This window comes from Drosophila sechellia, chromosome 3R, assembly GCF_004382195.2.
Source record: "Drosophila sechellia strain sech25 chromosome 3R, ASM438219v1, whole genome shotgun sequence".
Classification (NCBI taxonomy): domain Eukaryota; kingdom Metazoa; phylum Arthropoda; class Insecta; order Diptera; family Drosophilidae; genus Drosophila; species Drosophila sechellia.
The window spans coordinates 4,819,085-4,837,410 of NC_045952.1; the positions used below are offsets into that span (position 1 = coordinate 4,819,085).

Sequence of the window (18,326 nt, forward strand, 5' to 3'; positions counted from 1 at the left end):
CTCAGCCCGAATGGAAGCTTTTTAAAATGCCTGTGCATGTGAATGCAATGTAATTGTGAATGCGAATTGGCCAACGGCTCGTCCGGAATATCTTTGCTGGCAATTTATGGCCTCAAATAAATTAATGAAATTAAATTTGAATTTAAAACAAATGACCGCAAGAATATTTACAGCAAAATTAAATTATTAGTCAGGGCCCAGCGGAGAAAGTTCAATATAAGCCAAGGAGGCGAGCAGCAGCTGGAAATCGAATTTGGCCAGGCAAATCTTTGGGCCGCAAATGCATATTTGACTAGTTTAGTGGGCATCATGGCCAACTCGACTTGTTTGCCCTGCCAGTCAGCCAACTATCCAACCATCCAGCCATCCGGCCAGCATGTCTTAGGCTGCCTCAACATTTGTTGACTCTGATAATCCTTCAAGTTTGTTGACAATGCGGCTGCGACTTTTGCCCTCAAAAATATTGCGCATACGCCCCGAGGAGCAAAAAACGCCACAAGTCTCTCGAACACTCTTGCTAACATACCATAAGTAGAGAAAAGTGCAACATGCTACCCGGCCCATTCTCAGTTACCGCAAAGAGCAGCACTTAATAATTACTTGAGCATTTTGTGATGTACACTTAGGAAATGAGTTGGGGCTCATAAGTTACACTGACATTGCGACTAAGGAAGACACTTTGTAGGTGACGGATAAGATAATAACTTAGCTATAATGCCAACTAGATAGCTATTACATTATCAAATAAATTAATATTTAACAGAATGAAACCAATGCAGTCATCTATTAATTTTGTTTTACAAGGCATAAGGAACCAACTAGATTTTCGTTCACTGTACTTACATGAGACAGACTTTGTCTGAGAGTCTTTTCTCCAAGAGTGTTTGTATGTATATATAATATGCTGTAAACATGTGTTTGCTTTGGTGTTAAGTAAGCGCCCAAAAACTTGTTTGTCAATTTTCCGCAGCTGCAAGTCTCATGTGCGAGCTGCAGAGCGAGCAGTCGCTCTAATGAAGCAAACTGAATTACCTTCTAGACTGGCACTTAAAATTAAACTAATGTCTGCTCGTGTAGCTTTAAACCAAGCCAGACTCCTACCAAAATTAGCATGGACAATTTTCTAAAGCCCCCTTGGCGGTTTCTCTCCTCCATAAAAGCGGAGCCACGCCGCTGGCAAATGCTTTCAGCGCTTTCGCTTATTTATTTTTGGCAAAGTCACATTTTATGCGCTCTTGTTTGTTAGCCGCATGTGTTGGAGTTGCAAACAGCAAACAAAAAATAAATGAATAACCCAACAAAACATCGAAGGCGGAAACTTTTCCTGTTGTATTCCGCTGCTGTAGCTCGTGGTTAACTTTGATATCTGTGCGCACTTGTAAAAAATGTGTATTCTAAGGGTTTAATATTTTGAATCTTTCTAGTTTCTACTAACTAGTAGAAAAACCCCTTGTCTGCAAACTAAAGACTAGGCAAGATATAAATTAAATTTATATTAAGGTTGCCTTAGGTTTATCTCATTTTAAGGAGTTGTTGTGCCTTTCTAAAAAGATCCAAACGGTAGCCCAATTTCTTTCAGTGCCTTAAGGCCGAGAGTGCCTGTCTGCTTGTAGACTCACGTTTTTTTCGTTCTATTTAGTTTGGTTTGGTTGCTGCTGAATAAAACATTTTCACGGTTTGTAGACCGAAAGTAACCCGCGAGCTACCTTCATATCAAATGTGCTCACACCCGCAGGAGCACATACCACATACCACTGCGCCATACACGGCGTATACTTGATGTGTTTTAAAAGTGTGTGTTTATGCCCAGCACAATGGCCGCCTTTGTGTATGTGTGCTAGTGGGGGAGTTTGGGGTTGTCTTGGATGTTTTGTATGATGTATAGTGTGCATGTGCACGCCTCCTTCAAAACGCTCGGCGGTAGTAAAAACCCTTTTCATTGTTGTTTACAGATCATTGACGTTGATTGTTTAAATGAAATGTTTGCTTTAGCTTTTATTTGTACTGCAAAATGGGCGGGGGAGTGGGCAGCTTGCGGTCACATAAAGTGCCGAGCATAAGCTAAATATAAGCAGTAACTGGAAGGTGTAGTTGCAAATGATGACCTGGAAACCGCCCTGCGCAATGTTTTATTGATAAGTGTTGGATGTGGGGCCACACGTGTGAACACGTGCTAATATTAGCAATCCGTTCAGCCCCGATAAGTAGGCCTGGACTTTTTCCATAAGCCCATAAAAACGCCCTCCGCCCCCGAAGTTCAGCCGAGCTGAGATCTATTTTCTGCCCTTTTTGCCCGACCCCAAGTTGACTTGAGTTATAGTCGACCCACGACAAGCCCCCTAATCCACGCCCTCACTTAGCGTTTTTCGTTAGCTTACACCTTGCCGCGTTATTATGGCTTGAAATTATAATTTTGCCCGAATTCCTTGCTTTTCGGTCCGAGCCATGCAATTATGCGAACAACCTTCGAATACAAGTTTAATTGCTTTTTGCATTTCCACACAAAGGCGTGCAATTAGCCGGCAAAAAATACAAAGGAAAAAGGATCCAACCGACGTCGAATAAAGTCCTTTCTTCACATCTTTCTTTGCACGTTTCTCAAAAAATATAAATATAATCATGCAACAGAAGGATGTTCTAATTTGACTGATACGAATATCATATAGTAAACGGGTAATTCATTTGTTTTTAATTCATTTTAATGTTCTTATACTCATTCAACTTTAAAATAGTTTTGCAAACAATACTTTTTTGTATAATCTGATACATGGACCCATTGAGCCATGATGAATTATCAGTTCAACAAAAAAATAACAAACGAATCTGTTTGTAGTTTATTATATTTGCCCGCAAAACGGACAAAAAGGAAGCACTGTTTGCTGGGCCAACAACTTTTTGCACTAACTGTGTTGCCTGTTGCGAGTACATTTTCGTTTGTCGAACACGTGCAAAGCGAAAAAACTTTTCACTGTACACGCATTAATTTCCATATGAGCGTAATTTCCATCTGGCCTTTTCATCTCTGCAGCTGTAAATATTATACATTTTCACCAGGAACTTGAGTTTCACTTGGTGCACATAGAGAAAAGATTAAAAATGGAGTGAGATATAGAATTTCTAACATTTGAGCTAAATCATATTGTTCATAGCTGTTACACTTCATTATTGTTGCATTGTCGGAATATTAAATACATATGAATTTGATATGTATTATTATATTTGTTTTTACTTCCTTATGCTGAAAAAGAACGTAAAATACTAGCTAAATCAAATTCAATACAGTAAAAATATCCAAAATTCATTTAGGATAGAAAATAAGGTTACATAATAGAAAAGAAAGGGTTCTAGAACCAACTTTTGTTTTCCGTGCAGCAGTGACGTGTGAGTCCTGTCGGTTTTCATTGTTTTATTTTCAGTTCGGTTCGGTTTGGTTCGTTTGTGTTTTGTATTTTGTTTTTAGGTGCTTCCAACGCGGCCATCAACAACAACAGGCGTAGATGCAAATACAAACAAAAGAATTCATTATTTTACTGCTGTGCATTTAAATTTGATACAATACACGCCATTTCTACACACCTACGAGCCCCCACGACTACATATTCGCACTTTCATTTCGGACATGGTCCTTGCATTGTGTGTATGTCCTTTCGTGCCTTTTTCCCAGCCGCTCCCGGTTTGTTTTCTTTTTTTTTTGAGTTTTGCATAAATTTTCGGCCCTTTTCGTTCTGTTTGCTTTGACCTGGTTTTCCACCAGGGCTTTTCCCACTTTTCCCACCAGCCGCAGCCAGTTTGTGTGTGCTTCCTTGCCTTTTCGTCTCCGTTCGCTCATCGCCGCTCTGGTGCGAGCATTTTTCGACTCTCATTAAAATAGGTAAACAAAATCGCATAAAATTTCCTGATAGACAACAGATAAGAGTTAAAACTTTGCGCAAACTCCAGGCGGAAAACTCTTTTCGGGGGCCAGTTTGGTTAGGCAAATGAAGTGTAATTCCCGATGAGAGCGGAGCCCCCATAACGCTTTCACCGAGCTTACTGGGAGTTAAACGCTCAAGTGGCGCAATTACAGGTTAACTTTGGACTCGATAAGGGTTAAGTGTCCGCCATTACGTCGGCTTTGTTTATTCTATAAGTTAATAACTCCTTCAATTTGAGAAGGCTTAGCAATTTATTGTTTTAAATTTTCATGCAGGCAAATGGAGAGGGCATAAAATCGTTATACCTTGTAGGAACTTAGCATATATGTCCATATCATTACATTTCATTACTTTGATTCATCCAAATTCAAAACAAAACAATTTTTACATATTTTATAGGTAAAACAAATCAGCAGCTTAATTTTATTATACCACTTTATAAAACAACACAAATTTTAAGAAAATCTGCTGACTCTTAATGTCTTGGGATTGCTTTTCGATTATATTGCCTTTGCGGATTTTTCTTGCCTAGACATACTTTATTGGTTTCAATTTAAAAAAAAATTAAGCAAACTTAAATAAACTGTACAACTTTATATTAAAGTAATTTCCATTTATTTAAGCGGGAAATAAAAGTCTTAAAATTATTGTTATTATTATTAGAAAGGAATCTATGCTTTCTTGAAGTACATTAATATGTTCTTGCAATATTTCGAGAATGTTTTTCTATCTTCATTAGTATAAATTACGATATTTATTAAAAGATTACGTGAGGCTAGATTACAACAACATTTGTTGCTATTTTCAAAAGGACTATTCCTCTGTGAATGAAATGTATAATATATTTTTATTGAACTGCAGTAAAATGTAATTTCGTGCATAGTATAATAAAATTTCTTGTTAAACTAAACTAACTTTGAACTCTATTGGGGGTACTTATAAAGAATCATGTTCAATTTCTTTTATCATTTTATTTTTTTAAAACTGGTTCATCAAATACCATTAACCCAACCAAATAAGTTACTTGAAATTTGTAGGTAAAGTTATAGCAGCCACACTTCCTAACATTTTCTCTATGTAAGCCGGTATTTTACGAGCTTTCCAATAATTGGTGGTGCCCGGATATGCAATGCCTTTTGGCGTCCAACTCACATCGCTTTTGTTTCGAGTCCTTAAAGCTTTCACTTGGGAATCCTAAATCAGCCTTACGATCATAAAACGTCCATACTTCATTCCGATTCTGAGCCCGATTCTCTTCCGTTGCCCTGGGCACTGCAAGCTCACTAGGTCAACACAAATCAGCATAAGCCACACAACTCCACATCGGACAATAACATTTTTATGTGTTAAGCTTTATGACAAAAGGCCAACACGAATGCGAAGGCAGGAGCCAGTGCACAGGGAAAGCCTCAGTACGTGAAAGTTGCTGCAAGTTTGCATAGAAAGTTTACCGATTTGTTTTGGCCGTAATAAATTCGGACAGCTGTAAGCAAGCAACAAATGGGGAATAAGCAAAACAAACGGTCTCGGCCACTGCAATAGTTCAAAGGAAAAGTCAAGGACCCAGGGGCTCGCTGTTGCTCGTCCGGCACTTGCTCTTTTTTTGCTGCGTTCCCAAGCAGCAAAGGATCAATCTTTTTCCACAGCTGCTCCACATGTTCCTCGTGTTGCGAGTGCCACTGTCAAAAATGTCGAGCTTGTGTAAACGACCGAGCAGCCAAGTGGGCGTCGAGATGTGCGGCTTTCTGCCAGCCACTCGCAGTTAACCCGTTGTTTACTCAGGATCTGGGAAAACCTAGCGACATCTAAGCAAATATTATTCCGTTATAACGGACATTTGAAAATGAATAGACCATCTGAACTGTTTAAAGCTTAGGACAACCATTTGCATTGTGCTTCCTTAATTTAGTAGCAACAAAGGTTTTGCCTTAACTATGTAGTAAATAATATACAATTTTGTAAATTTTTCCAGAACAAATAAAAGTTGAAAAATGTATAAGCAAAAGCCCTCGAATGTGGATGCGAGTTTCTAAATGGGTTAATTCCATTCCACATCAACTCAAAAAAACGTTTTGTGCGTGTTTCTCTGGCTGCACTTGTTTTGTTTTCCTTGGCTTGTTTTTATTTCGTTAATTTTGTTGTTGAGGCATCTGTTGCCTGGCTTCTGTTTTTCCTGTATCTGTATTTGTATTTGTGGATGTGCTTGTGTTTGTGTTGGTTTGTTTGCCCTAGCCCCTGCCAAGTAAAATAATTTTAAATGTAATTCTCGGATGCGCCTACCACTCGGATATGCATCCCATTGGATGCCCTGGCCCACTTGAGAGTGGAGTGTTACTTTTGGCAAATGTCAGAGTGCCTCTACACACACTCCAGATCCACGCTGCCCGTCGAGTTTATTTTTCAGCCCATGAACCCCCAAACTCCTGGCCCGGAAATCCCCCAGCCCCCCGAAACCCTCTTAACCCCTTAACTATGAGTGCACATCTCCTGTTGGCAGGGACATGCATAAATATTATAAAACGTGCTGCTGCCGCAGATAGGTAAGTGCAGATGCCGGCTGTCTGGCCAAAATGCTTAGCCCGGCCCTTGCAAATAAGCCCACTTGCCCATTGTCTGTCCTTGGGCCTATCTGGGCCCGGTTTTTGGCGTACTCTTTGGCTTGTTGTAAGGAGCTTTCATGGCCGGGCTAACTGGCTTAAACCACTCTGTGCCGGAGGCGGCCATAAATTTCGGCCAAATGCTGGTACAAATCTGCACAATGCTTTATAATTTTTATTTTGATTTGGCATTGAGAAGTTTTCCTTTGTTCGAGCGAATTTTATTTCAAAATGAATACGGTTTTTCTTACACACCAATGTATATAATTTTTGAGCTTTGTCTTCAATTTCCCATTGTTTAATGGGCTTTGGAAATGTTTTCATTCATTTGTTTTGCTAATAACCCGATTCGCTTGAGACTTTTAATTGAAAAATGTTCATAGGAATACATTAAAAATGTATTGATGGCGGAACAAATACATGGACTCCTTGGCCAGTGGGTGGCTGAGCTCAAGGCAATTAATTGCCAGTTAAATGCAATTAAGTGCAGCACGCAGAAGGATTCCATGAATATATTACGCCCGCGACAGCCGATTTAATCGAGAACAAGGCGATAAACATTAAAGAAACCCGTTTCGCATTGCGAATTAAAGTCGCTTTTCGCTTAAGCCGGGATTTGTCATATGCAGAGTCAAATACTTAATTAACTTGCAGTTCCATACGCACTTTTCGAGGACGCGGCAGGATGTAGGTGGCAGGTGCAGGTGGCAGGTGGCAGGTTGCAGGTGTCCAATCCGTGCGGCAATCGCGATAAGTGCAACAACAAATGGTTGGCAAATCTGGAGCAGTCGAAAAGTCCACAAACAATGTGCAAAAGGTCGCGCGAGTTGGGGACTTACAAGTTTAATAAAGTCATATACACGCACTCCCGATGGCCAAGATGCCAATACACATAACTGTAAGGATGTATTATGGGTATGTATGTATTGTGGGGCCACGGCTCAGTCTGACTTTTCCGGCAGAAGGAGCGACGCACGAAATGCGGCCGAAATACACCATCAATTTTTAATATCTATTTAACATTTCAATCAGCGGAATCGCAGCGCTCGCCGCTCGATTCGTATGCAAAATTTAATTAATATTTAATTTTTCATTCCTTGTATTTCTGTGTTTTGCCTGCAATTTTCATGACGCATCGCGGAGCGCTAATAAAATTAAATGGCCCAAACAACACAGGACCGATCCACTCACACAGATACGCCGGCACTCACACACTCTCACACAGGCACACTCGACCGAATCAGTTGTGCTTTTGCTTCTTTTTTCGTTTGGCTTGCTTGCTTGTTTTGTGGGTTCCACGCGCCGCGTTTTGCTCCGCCAGCGGATTGGATTTTCGCGTATCCTTGAGCAGAAGACCGTAGCGCCACGTTCCGACACGAATACGAAACTGAGCCACGGCATTGGCAAAAACGCTGCCGAGCACCAAAATATCCTTTGGCTCGGTCGATTCCATCTCGGGGACTTTTGCGCTCGTCGCGCGAAGAGGTCCTTCGGAGGACCAACCTCGTTTCCACTCAATTACCGAATGAAAGTAAAAATGGCACGAGCTCGGCGAAGAGAGTGTATCGGCAGTTTGAGTTTGTTTTGGTTTAAATTGCATTTAAGGAACTGCCAAAGTGGGTCTATCCCAAGCTCTTTTACATTCTCGTCCTGCCTGCAGGATGATTTTAAATAAGAGACTGCCCATAAGTTGAGTTACAGATTTATTTACGTTGGATATATCTCCATTATGCTTATATTATTGACGGTTCTTTTTATCTTTGCTGGTAGCAAAATGACCGAGACCTATCCATTCTTCAAGTTATGAACCCACCAATCATTTTAAAACCATTCAATTTATCTAAAGTTATCCTGCAACTTTCTGTATTTCTTAAGTATCCATAAAAAAGGGCAGCGGACAAGTTTCTTGACGTTTTTAATAAGCCCCTTATAGTAAAAATAATACCAGTTAAGACTCTTATTGACTTAAATATTTTTTTTACCTCAAACCCATCTTCAGGCAAACTGAGATAAGAAGTACCCACGAAAGAGAAAATTTCCCAACAAGCTCAAACATTACTCACTTTTCTACGAGGACTAGCGCCTGCGCTTATTTCAATTTCCAGTCAGCTTATCAGGAAATTATAAGAGTTATTTCCCTTTTGGGATTTATTCGCTTTATTCAGCGCTTTATTCGTCAAAGAATCTGTACATTTTATAAAAAAGAATATCAGGATTTAAAACGTTGATCCAATTTGGGGACCTTAAATCATAAAAACATAAGTCAACAGTTATTCAAATTTGAATCACTTACCGAATATTTGAAGATAATATTACATCTTCATGATCTTCCAAATCTGTAAAATTTTCAATATTAGGATTTTTTCAATAACTGAATTAAATTAGTTGTACATTACAATAAAATATGACATATTAAGGAATGAATTTGTATCATAAATTCAGTTGCCAACATTTTTATAAGGTACAAAGAGAAGAGGGGCTTTAATTATTCATGCATAGGTGTTTGTTAGTCGATTAGTCGAATCTAATCCAACAAATACGATGTAGTCATAATTTCATCCATTATATTCTCATCTGCTAAAGGTCCACAATGTCTTACCCTATCGTGTGCATTCGGCAAAGGTGGTCGAGCCACTCCAGTTCCTGTGGGTCTGTTCCTGCTGGAGGTGGGATTGGATGAGGATGTGGAAGGCCTGGTCCCCTTTATGCTGGTCAGGGGCCTTGGAGCCGACTTTGCTGATGGCTTTTCGGGCATTTTTACGGCGCACTACGAAAATTATCTGAGACTATTGACAGTAAAATTTCCACATGTTCCAAACACTTGTGTGCTACACAGATTGAATTTAATGTGGTCGCCCACTAGATGCCTAGAAAATCGAATCAAATTCACATAAAGTCTTTCAGAATGCAAACGAATACCTGTCTGACTTTGAGTCTGACTTCCAGTCACAGGCCAAAGGGCAGTCCACTCAGACGTCACGGCAACTTAACTGAAGACTCATAAATATACTTACAGCAGAGCTCACCCCACTAGTTGCAGACGGATGACAATGATCTATTGCTATTGTTATTATCCCTCAAGGGAAATAGGTAATTATATTAAATCCATAACATGTATAATGCAATGGATTTCAAAATTATATATTCGAGCATCGAACGATAGCTGTGGAACAATATTCCAAAATTATCATCTTTTAGCATATAACTCCATCTTGATTTTTTGCAAACACGAAGCTTTGTAACTGCATCGATTTGCGTTCAGTTTTAAAATCATCTACAGTGTCTATTGTCTTGATGGTCGGTGTAAATGGACATTCATCATAAATGTCAGCGCCTGAAATTACGCATAAAGCATAAAGCCATATAAATGGGTCTACTTTAAGGCACACTATGTTTATGTACTTTCGGAAAAACTGACGCACTTGCGTGAAAAATGTCCGCGTCCATGACGGCTCTACCAGCGTAACAGCACAGGCACATATATATTTTTATAAATTAATTTGCATAAATTATGGCATATGAGGCAGGCCAAGTTGGAGCTAGGCCAAAAGTGTTGGCTATTTATCAGGACAGCGCCGCGCCGCGTAAATTTCTCTAAACGTCTGGCTTACAGCTCACGGCTCACAGCAACAATCACTCACTCATTCATTCATTCATTCCATCATTCGGCGCCCATTCACTTCGTTCACTTCATTCCGACACTCGCAATTTGCATTTTTCGCACGGGCATTGTCCGCCCAGTAAGCCATCCAGCGGTACCCAACGGTACCCTGCCCACTGCCAACCCCCGGGATGGGGTGGAAAAGTGGGCGGGGGGCGACAAGGGGTGGCAACAACGGGGAGGCGGCAACAATGTTGATTGTCTGCTAAAGAGCATAAAGTCGTAATGGAGTGAAGCAGATAAACATAAAAATAGCATAGAATTGTGGGCACACAAAGGCGCGGGCAAGACGGGAAATGCGAGAGCAAACGGAAAAGCCAACTCGCCGAATGGAAAATGCACGCGTACGCGCAAATGTTATGGCCAATCACTTTATTTCACTTGTTTTCAATTTTCCCCAGCGCACAACTTTTTCACTTTTCACCAGTCCCCGTTTATTTGTCGGTGAAATCACGTAGAGGTCATGCTAATCAGAGAGACATCGACGATACACTCAAAACAATACGTAGTGCGTTTCCTCACTACCTAAAAGAAGGGAAGTCTATAAAAAATAGGAAATCGCTTCCATTCTTAACAAGATTTCTCAGTTCTCAGTAGTTCAGCAATACAAGGCGATAAGGGAGAATACAGGACTAAACTTAAAAGCAGTTTTAACGATTAGTGGAAAATCTAAATATTGAATGCTTTCCGTGCCGCCTTTTTCCTCTGTGTAATACCCCTATCAGCACAGGATAACCACAAAAACCATCAAATAATTGAGTCATCAAATGTTTGGCACACCCTTTTACTTTGGTTGCCTTTTGCCACGGCTTTGACAATTAGACTAACTATAAAATGTTTAAGTTTGAACACCTGGAAAGAAGGAAAACGCTTTGCCCAAATGCCAAAATACTAACACACACCCACACAAGCGCAGACGAGGATACACGCATACATTTAAGCCAATTAGCATTTATGTGCGTCGCTGGCTGGCTGAGCAAAATGCGTTACATTTTCATCAAACGCACGACACTTTGTTTTAATTTGAGCAACCGCACGCACACAAACAAACACGCAGGGAGACACCCACGCACTCACACATCCACGCATACAGTGACATGCTCTGGTTTTCGGTCTCGTCACGGCTTACAGATTTCCGTTCCCAAAGGTCCTTGCAAGGGATATAACATTGTTTTGGGCAATTCGCTTTTACCGTGATTAATTTAAATGCACCCCGTTTCCAGACCCTTCTGAAATTTTTATTCCCCGTCACGTGTTTGGGATTCATAAATATCCTGGAAGCTCCCGCGCCGCAATTTTAAATCGAAGTGTTGCCAGAGAGAATACGACTCCTGCTTTTGGCCAGGGCGCAATTAGCTCCCAATGGCAGACAACGCCTAAAGTTGCCGTGCTAATGTGGAATACCCTTGACTTGGCTGTTGGGATTAGCCGAGCTGTAAGGAGCCGGAATCATTGTGCGTCTGGAATTTATATGGGAATCGTAATCATATTTGAATTTTATGGGCCAGAATAGACACACCAAACACCCATAAACTATGATTATAATGAGCGGGTGTACAAAGCAGGATTTCTATTTTACATCTTAATTATACGTTGGTAATTACAACTTTTTATGCACTGCAATAAATTGGAGCATCAACTAATTTATTTTAAATGGAATATTCGATTTTATTATGCATTATATATTAATATATTTGAATAGAAGATATCTATGCTAAGTCGATCGCTATTTCGCACTGATTGATAAATGTAATTATTTATATTAAATACCTTAAATAATGTTCAGAAATGTAAGCTTTGTTCAGTGAACTCATTACGATCCCATCTGTCGGCCAACTCAGTGCAGCCAAATCGAAAATCGTTGGTTACTCCGTGCAAGCACTGAATTGCATTCGGGCCTGGTTATCCAATCCGTTTTCTCACCTCAGGTGTAAATCAATTTAATTTTTGGCCACTGGAAATCCAGGCTTAGAAGTGGATGCGGGGATAGGTACATGTGCACATGTCCAGATAGCATTACCTATCTGTTCCAGAGTGTGCGTGTAGGGCTTGGGTTTCCCGAGTGCGTGCAGCTACCCATATGATCATGCATCATAATCCAAAACCCAGGACTCGCACGCACACCCTCGCATACGGACACCCACACTCAGATACACATCAGTTGCTTTGTAATTAATTACTTCACACATTGACGCCAACCAGCTTCGGGTGCTGGTATTCCCAGCTCCACTCGACAGACAACAACCTCCACAAATGTAAAGTTTACTCTCTGATTCCGATGGTGCCGATGCACCGTGAAAAAATTAACCATCCAAGTATGGTTAGTTTTCTTTACGAGTTCTGAAAATTCGTAGCTCGAAGCAGCGGATTGGCAGCATCAATTGCTGGTCTTCCTACACAAACAGTACTGCTTTTGAGTGCATATAATATATGATACAATTTGGTACGTTAAGTAAAACGCACAAGGGGCAGGGAGCTGTCTTATCAGATACTAAAGAATTCGCGCTATTCTGTATTTGTTGTGGAATGTGTGTCAGTATCTCGCAGATATTTCCATACTTTTCTTATCAGCATACTTTTCTCAGTTTAAACGTATTGCAGGATTATAGTATATTTTTTCTGAGTGTGTGGCTGTGGCTGTTGTTGCTGTTGCCGGTCTTGCTAACTAATATTGTTACCAGCTTTTGGATAGTTAGCTGCATGTTTGGTTTGCTGCTCCTGCCGCTCCCCTCCGTTGTTCATATCGTAAATTATGTGCCATTTATGCGGCATTGGCTTGAAATGGAAATTTGTCCCATTTGTTGCTCGGCGAGACACTTGAGTATTCATATGGGAATGGAAGCGCCTGACCCGTTGTTTGGCATTGATTTATGTGACCGAGTAAATTTGGCTAAATATTAAATGAAACGTTAAGCTCGAAATTATCTTTCCCGGAATGTTGCCCTCGGGCGGGAGCGAACTTCATTTGACTTATAATAAGGGGGTAACTCGCTCTGAAGCCTGAGGGAATGGTGGTGATGCCCTCAATTAGGCCAACAAAAGTTGGGTTGCAAATTGAGTTAGCGCTTCCACGTCGAGCTGCATTGACGTGCATTCGAGTGGGTCCAAGAAATTATATAAAACATCCTAGGAAACGGCAACTGTGTAAGGTGAGAGCGGTTTGTTTGCCATTTTAATGAGCCAGAGCCAGAAACGAAGCTAAAGTTGGAGAAAGAGCCTGATTAGGGGGGAACTCGCAGCGCAAGTGGCTTAATTATGAGTTGGAATTAGTTTGGCTTAAACGCAGCGCACCCTATCACATTACGCGCCGCACATGCGAGCTCTCTAATTAAACTTTCATCCCAAAAAGTTGCGCATTTGATTATGCAGCTGACCAATAAGTGCAATCATGCTGCAGCGGCCACGGCAATTAACTGATGGCGGTAAGGGCCGGGTGTCGGGTGGCCGGCAAACAAACTGTTGGCTTAAACTCAAAAGCGGCAACAATTTATGCGGGCCCTGCCACAGCGAGTTGCGCGGCCAAAAAACAACAAAATAGCAAAGCAGCAAAGCAGCAACCAAAAAACCAAAACGACAACATAAACAACTCGCATATGAGCATTTGGCCAGTTGGCTGTCCCATCGCCATTTCACGTACATTGTGGTTACCACATTGCAACCGAAGCAGCCAACAAATAGGGAACTTTTTCTGCAGCGGTCGGGAAAACCCTCCACGTCCGTGTCCGTGGTATGCAAACATTTTGAACAAATAGTTAACTAATATTTCGAATGATGTTGCTTTGCGCAAACCCTTTTCCGCATCGAAAAATATCTGTTCAATTTGCACCTATTCAGCTCGGGACATGATTCGCCTTTCACCTCTTGCTCACATTCAAATTCTATTCAACACTTTTGTATACGAAAGGTATACGTTTCGTATTTTCATGTAGCACAGGGGTTGGGGGAGGGGCAGCTAGCTGCAAGTAAATTGCTTTTAAATTTATGAACAACACTTGCAATTAAGAAGGCCCGCTCTGATGATTCGACTTCTTTAAAAGGCCACCATGAATCTGCTCTTCTCCTCCGCGGCCAGCTGTCTTCAAATGTTCCACTAGAAGTATTTTCACACAGCAATTTTCAGACTAGCACAAGTGCCGGGCAGCAGGAGCAGGAGCAGCAGGAGCAGCAGCAGCCGCATCAGGAGATGAAAAAACGAAAACAAAATATTATGTAATTTTACATTCAAGTGAGCGGAAAATATAAATAAGCAGCAGGTGCTCATTTCCTGTTCCGCAGCAAACATGGTACAGTCAGCATACAAGCACTCGCACACCAGCTGCCCGCCATGTCCTGGCCCAAAGGACATGGGTGGCCAGCGGGGAGGGGCGACGCATGCACGTGAACTATGGCCAAAACACTCGGCCACTGAGAAGAAACTCGGCACTTGCATCATTTTGCTTGGATCCTCCTACTCTAGAATGCATGAAGTGTGTGATTCGATATTATAGTATTATACATAGTTATATTATTATTATTATGTTATGTATGTATGTATTATATTATAGTATTAAGTTGTTTTAAATTTTTTAGTAAACATTTCAAAACAAATTTCGAAAGACATACAGCATCTCAAAAATGCTGAATATGTGCAAACATTACTACTCAGCCAATAATAAATTGTTCTAAATTGTTTATTCAAACTATCTTGATACTCTTAGGGTGTTTAATTTTTTTGAACACTCAGGCACAAGCGAAATTTCCCGCAGTGTACGATGCCCGAACCCAGTTTGTGTTTCTCGAGCGGAGAGCTGCGAGTGCGACGAGTTCATTTATATAAATGCTTCATGGTGGGCGGGAGGTGCATGGGTACGTCTGAGGGCGTTTGCCACGCCCACGTTGTAATGAGCCCAGAGCAAAAACTAAACAACTTCAAAGTGGACAAAGGCAATTACTTTGCCAGGTGTCAAATGTGTGTGCGTACCAGTGTATGAGTGTGTGTGTCGGTTGCTCCTGCGATGACGACAGGTGAGTCCGTTGAGTACCTGTACCTGGTCAAAGTCTATAATTAACAAATGATTAATTATGCATGACTTTGGCGCCTTCGTTCGTTATCAACACGCCCACATCACTTTCGGTCCTCCCCCAGCCACTCGAGCATCCAAACCACCCGCCGCCCGCCGCCCACCGCCCACCGCCCCCTTTTCCGGCGTCCGTTTCCTGTGGCACCTTTGTAGTTTTCCGCAAACTTTCCGTAGCCTTTGATTCATTAACATTTTGGAAATGTGACTCCGCCGCATTTTCTATAAACCCCGACTCATATTAGGACCCAGTCTCTTTTAGCCAATCTAAAGCAGGCCTAATGGCCTGGCCAGGTTTACGATTGCGTCTTGTTTTCCATTTGTCCGCCGGCTTATTTACATAGAACATGAGAGCAGGCAGAAGTCTCTACACAATTTGCATACGATTGCAACAAGTTTAGGAAGGGGAGAGCGTGTGACAGGACTAGGGATGGTGGTTTTGAGCTAACTTATCTATAAGTAAATCATAACGTTGTTTGTATAGTAGCCTAAGGTTACACGCATTATCCTTTCTAAGGATAATATACATGTAAATGTTACATAATGCATATCGTCTTCTTAGTAAATAAGGAGGTTACAAAACTCATTAGCTTGAAATCTACCTATACCTAATAGTTATATAATAAATAGCTAACTATATTTCTTAATATATTATTCAACGCAAGAAAGGACTTTGTAAGCGAAAATCACGACCACTCACGAATTCATCCCCATTGAGAGGTGATGGCCCCTCGGAAAGGACATAATCAACCTGCCGCTGGGACATATGTATGTACATTGCATTCGGATTGGGTTGAGCCGACACTACCATGTCAGGCGGTAACAAGTCGGACACACAGACATTAAACTATGGAGGTTAATTTGACTAGGGCCGCCGTTTGTGGCCGCCGCTGCCAGATGAATCGCCATGGGCTGACGTGGACACAATGCGGAGCACAGTGCTCCAGTGCTCCAGTGCAACAATGCTGCAACAAAGACAAAGGATATGCCGGAGTATATGTGTTCTTGTGGGTGAGTGCATGTTTTGAAATCTAAGCAGGCCGGACTGTTTTGTATTCCTATTCTCTGCGATATATGTGCCGGGCAATAAAATGTCTTCCACTACAAGTTGCAGTCTGGTCCGCTTTAAGGCGCAACGGTGCGTATGCGCAATTATTAAATGCAGCATAATTGCTGGCAGGATCCTCTTTCCACTCCCCGCTACCGAAATGTTTTGTCCGTCGATGTTGAAGCTATTAAAATTTACTTGTGCCGGGTGAAAAATGCGCGCTAAATGAACCTTACAAAGAACAGGAGTAAAACAAACAAGAAAGTCAGTTGACTGCAATAAGTGGAAGTGCTTGTACTCTTAGCTATACTGCAAGTCTAAAATTGACAGGCTAAATATTTTGTTGATCGTAAAAATATTTATTGTTTTTTTTTTGTTTCTAGTTAAAAGGTAATAAAGCGTCTGCATAAAATATTATTGGTTTTGAGGAAAACGTAAAACGTATGGGATTTGATCTTTAAAACCTTGTACAAAAAGTTTATTTTAGGTGCATGGCCAGTAAACATTTTAAAATAAATAGTTTTTCTGATAACCAAATTGGATCCAACATTTGGCAATCTTTTCCATCATCATTAGCGAAACCCGCGGCTCCTTAAACCGTAATAAATCCTTGTGGTCGCCACCATGAAACAAGAGTGCGCTCGATTTTAAACAATTTTTCTGCATCTCGCTTCTCAACTAACCGGGCACGCAAATCCGATAACTGCAAAAATAAAAGATGTGTGTAAAAGGATAATAAAAATCGGCGCAATACCAGACACTGCACAACATGGCCGGTTGCAGTAGCAGTCCTGGTGGTGCTGGTCCTGCTGCTGGTGGTGGTGATGGTGGTTTGGTTTTCGACCAAGTAAGGGCTGATTGCTCCCGGCCTTGTGACTGAACCAAACCAGCCGAACCCATCCATAGCTTTTTGTAATGCCTCAATTCAGTTACTTCGCTGCAGTTGTTGTCGCTTTTCGAAGCGAAAGTGTCTCTGTTAGCGAACACTGAGAGAAATCTCATCTGAGATGTGAACACAGGTTATGAAATATCTGCTAATGCATTGAATATACTATTGATATACACATCGTAATATATGTGATTCACTATGGATTTTTTAAAAAGTGGTTGTGCATATCTCTTTGCTAGAGCTATCAGTAAAAATTTCCATAAATTATTCGGATTTATACTATTATACGAAATCTTGTATATTTTAATTGTATGGAAATTGAATAGAAATACGTAAATTTAAAATTAAGGCAGATGCATAACATGGACTTTTGGTAGACATTTTTTGCCAGTGCGCCCATCGCCGCATTTCTGGATGGCACACTAATTTGATTTTTATACAAATCGAGCAGAATTCGCGCTCTTATTTCGTTATCGAGTTTTGTTTGTTAACGCTTAGCTCGGCGATTTTCGCGTTAGCTTGCCCACTTTTCGCTTTCGCGTTACATCGAAAACAATTTTGATCGCCGTTGCAGCGGCGTGGTGACAGAAATTTGCATCCAATTTCAATTTATGCAAATCCCATTGCCAGACCTGCCGCCACTTGCGGATCCTTCGCCAGAAGACAAGACAAAACTGTGGCCAATTGTCGAGTTATATGCTAATTATACGGCCATTGCGACTAACCTAAATTTTTCGCGAGGCGAACACGGCACGTCAAAATTTAATTCCGTTTGAATTACTTTTGCCCGGGAAACGACAGGAGTAAGTTGTGAGCGAAAGGCGAATGCAAAAGGAGGAGAATCGGGCAAATATGAATGGGCCGACCGAAAGGTCAGGTCAGGCCTGGATGGTGCTGATGGGACTCTCTGCGCGGGACGTGGCCAACAAAACGAACAATAGAGCGTAAAATAAGTGCAAAGGCAGCGGGACGGCGTTTAGCGAAGAAAAAGAACTTGGCCAGCGCAAACGCGGAAAATCCAACGAAATGAAAAATGGACAAAGTGCCCTAATGGCAGGGCACACGGCCGCTTGTACTCATTTCAAAAAGTACAAAAAACACAAAAATTACAAAAAAATCACAAAAAATACGAGCAGGGCCGCCGGAAGGGAGGAAGGCAA

The 18,326-nt window shown here is 41.2% G+C and overlaps 2 protein-coding genes across 2 annotated transcripts in view; both read right to left on the bottom strand.

Moving 5' to 3' along the window:
- Nucleotides 1–7,868, bottom strand: part of LOC6614047 — a 97,952-nt gene extending 90,084 nt beyond the window's left edge. The window contains exon 1 of the mRNA XM_032721567.1: nucleotides 7,178–7,868. The gene's annotated coding sequence lies outside the window, so the exon portion shown is untranslated. The remainder of the gene's footprint in view (nucleotides 1–7,177) is intronic.
- Nucleotides 7,869–8,644: 776 nt separating this feature from the next.
- Nucleotides 8,645–9,388, bottom strand: LOC6614049. The gene is made up of 3 exons (XM_002038467.2): nucleotides 9,111–9,388; nucleotides 8,805–8,847; nucleotides 8,645–8,753 (listed from the first exon to the last, which is right to left on the bottom strand). The coding sequence occupies exons 1-2, from the start codon at nucleotides 9,264–9,266 to the stop codon at nucleotides 8,824–8,826; spliced, it is 180 nt and encodes a 59-aa protein (XP_002038503.1). The 5' UTR covers nucleotides 9,267–9,388; the 3' UTR covers nucleotides 8,645–8,753; nucleotides 8,805–8,823.
- Nucleotides 9,389–18,326: the final 8,938 nt, after the last annotated feature.

What these genes read in the sequence shown, in the direction of transcription:
- LOC6614049 (XM_002038467.2), bottom strand. Translation starts at nt 9,266, where the DNA reads ATGCCCGAAAAGCCATCAGCAAAGTCGGCTCCAAGGCCCCTGACCAGC. An exon ending in TGCCGAATGCACACGATAGG is followed by an intron (nt 8,848 to 9,110) that starts GTAAGACATTGT and finishes AAAATTTTACAG; the next exon opens with ATTTGGAAGATCATGAAGAT.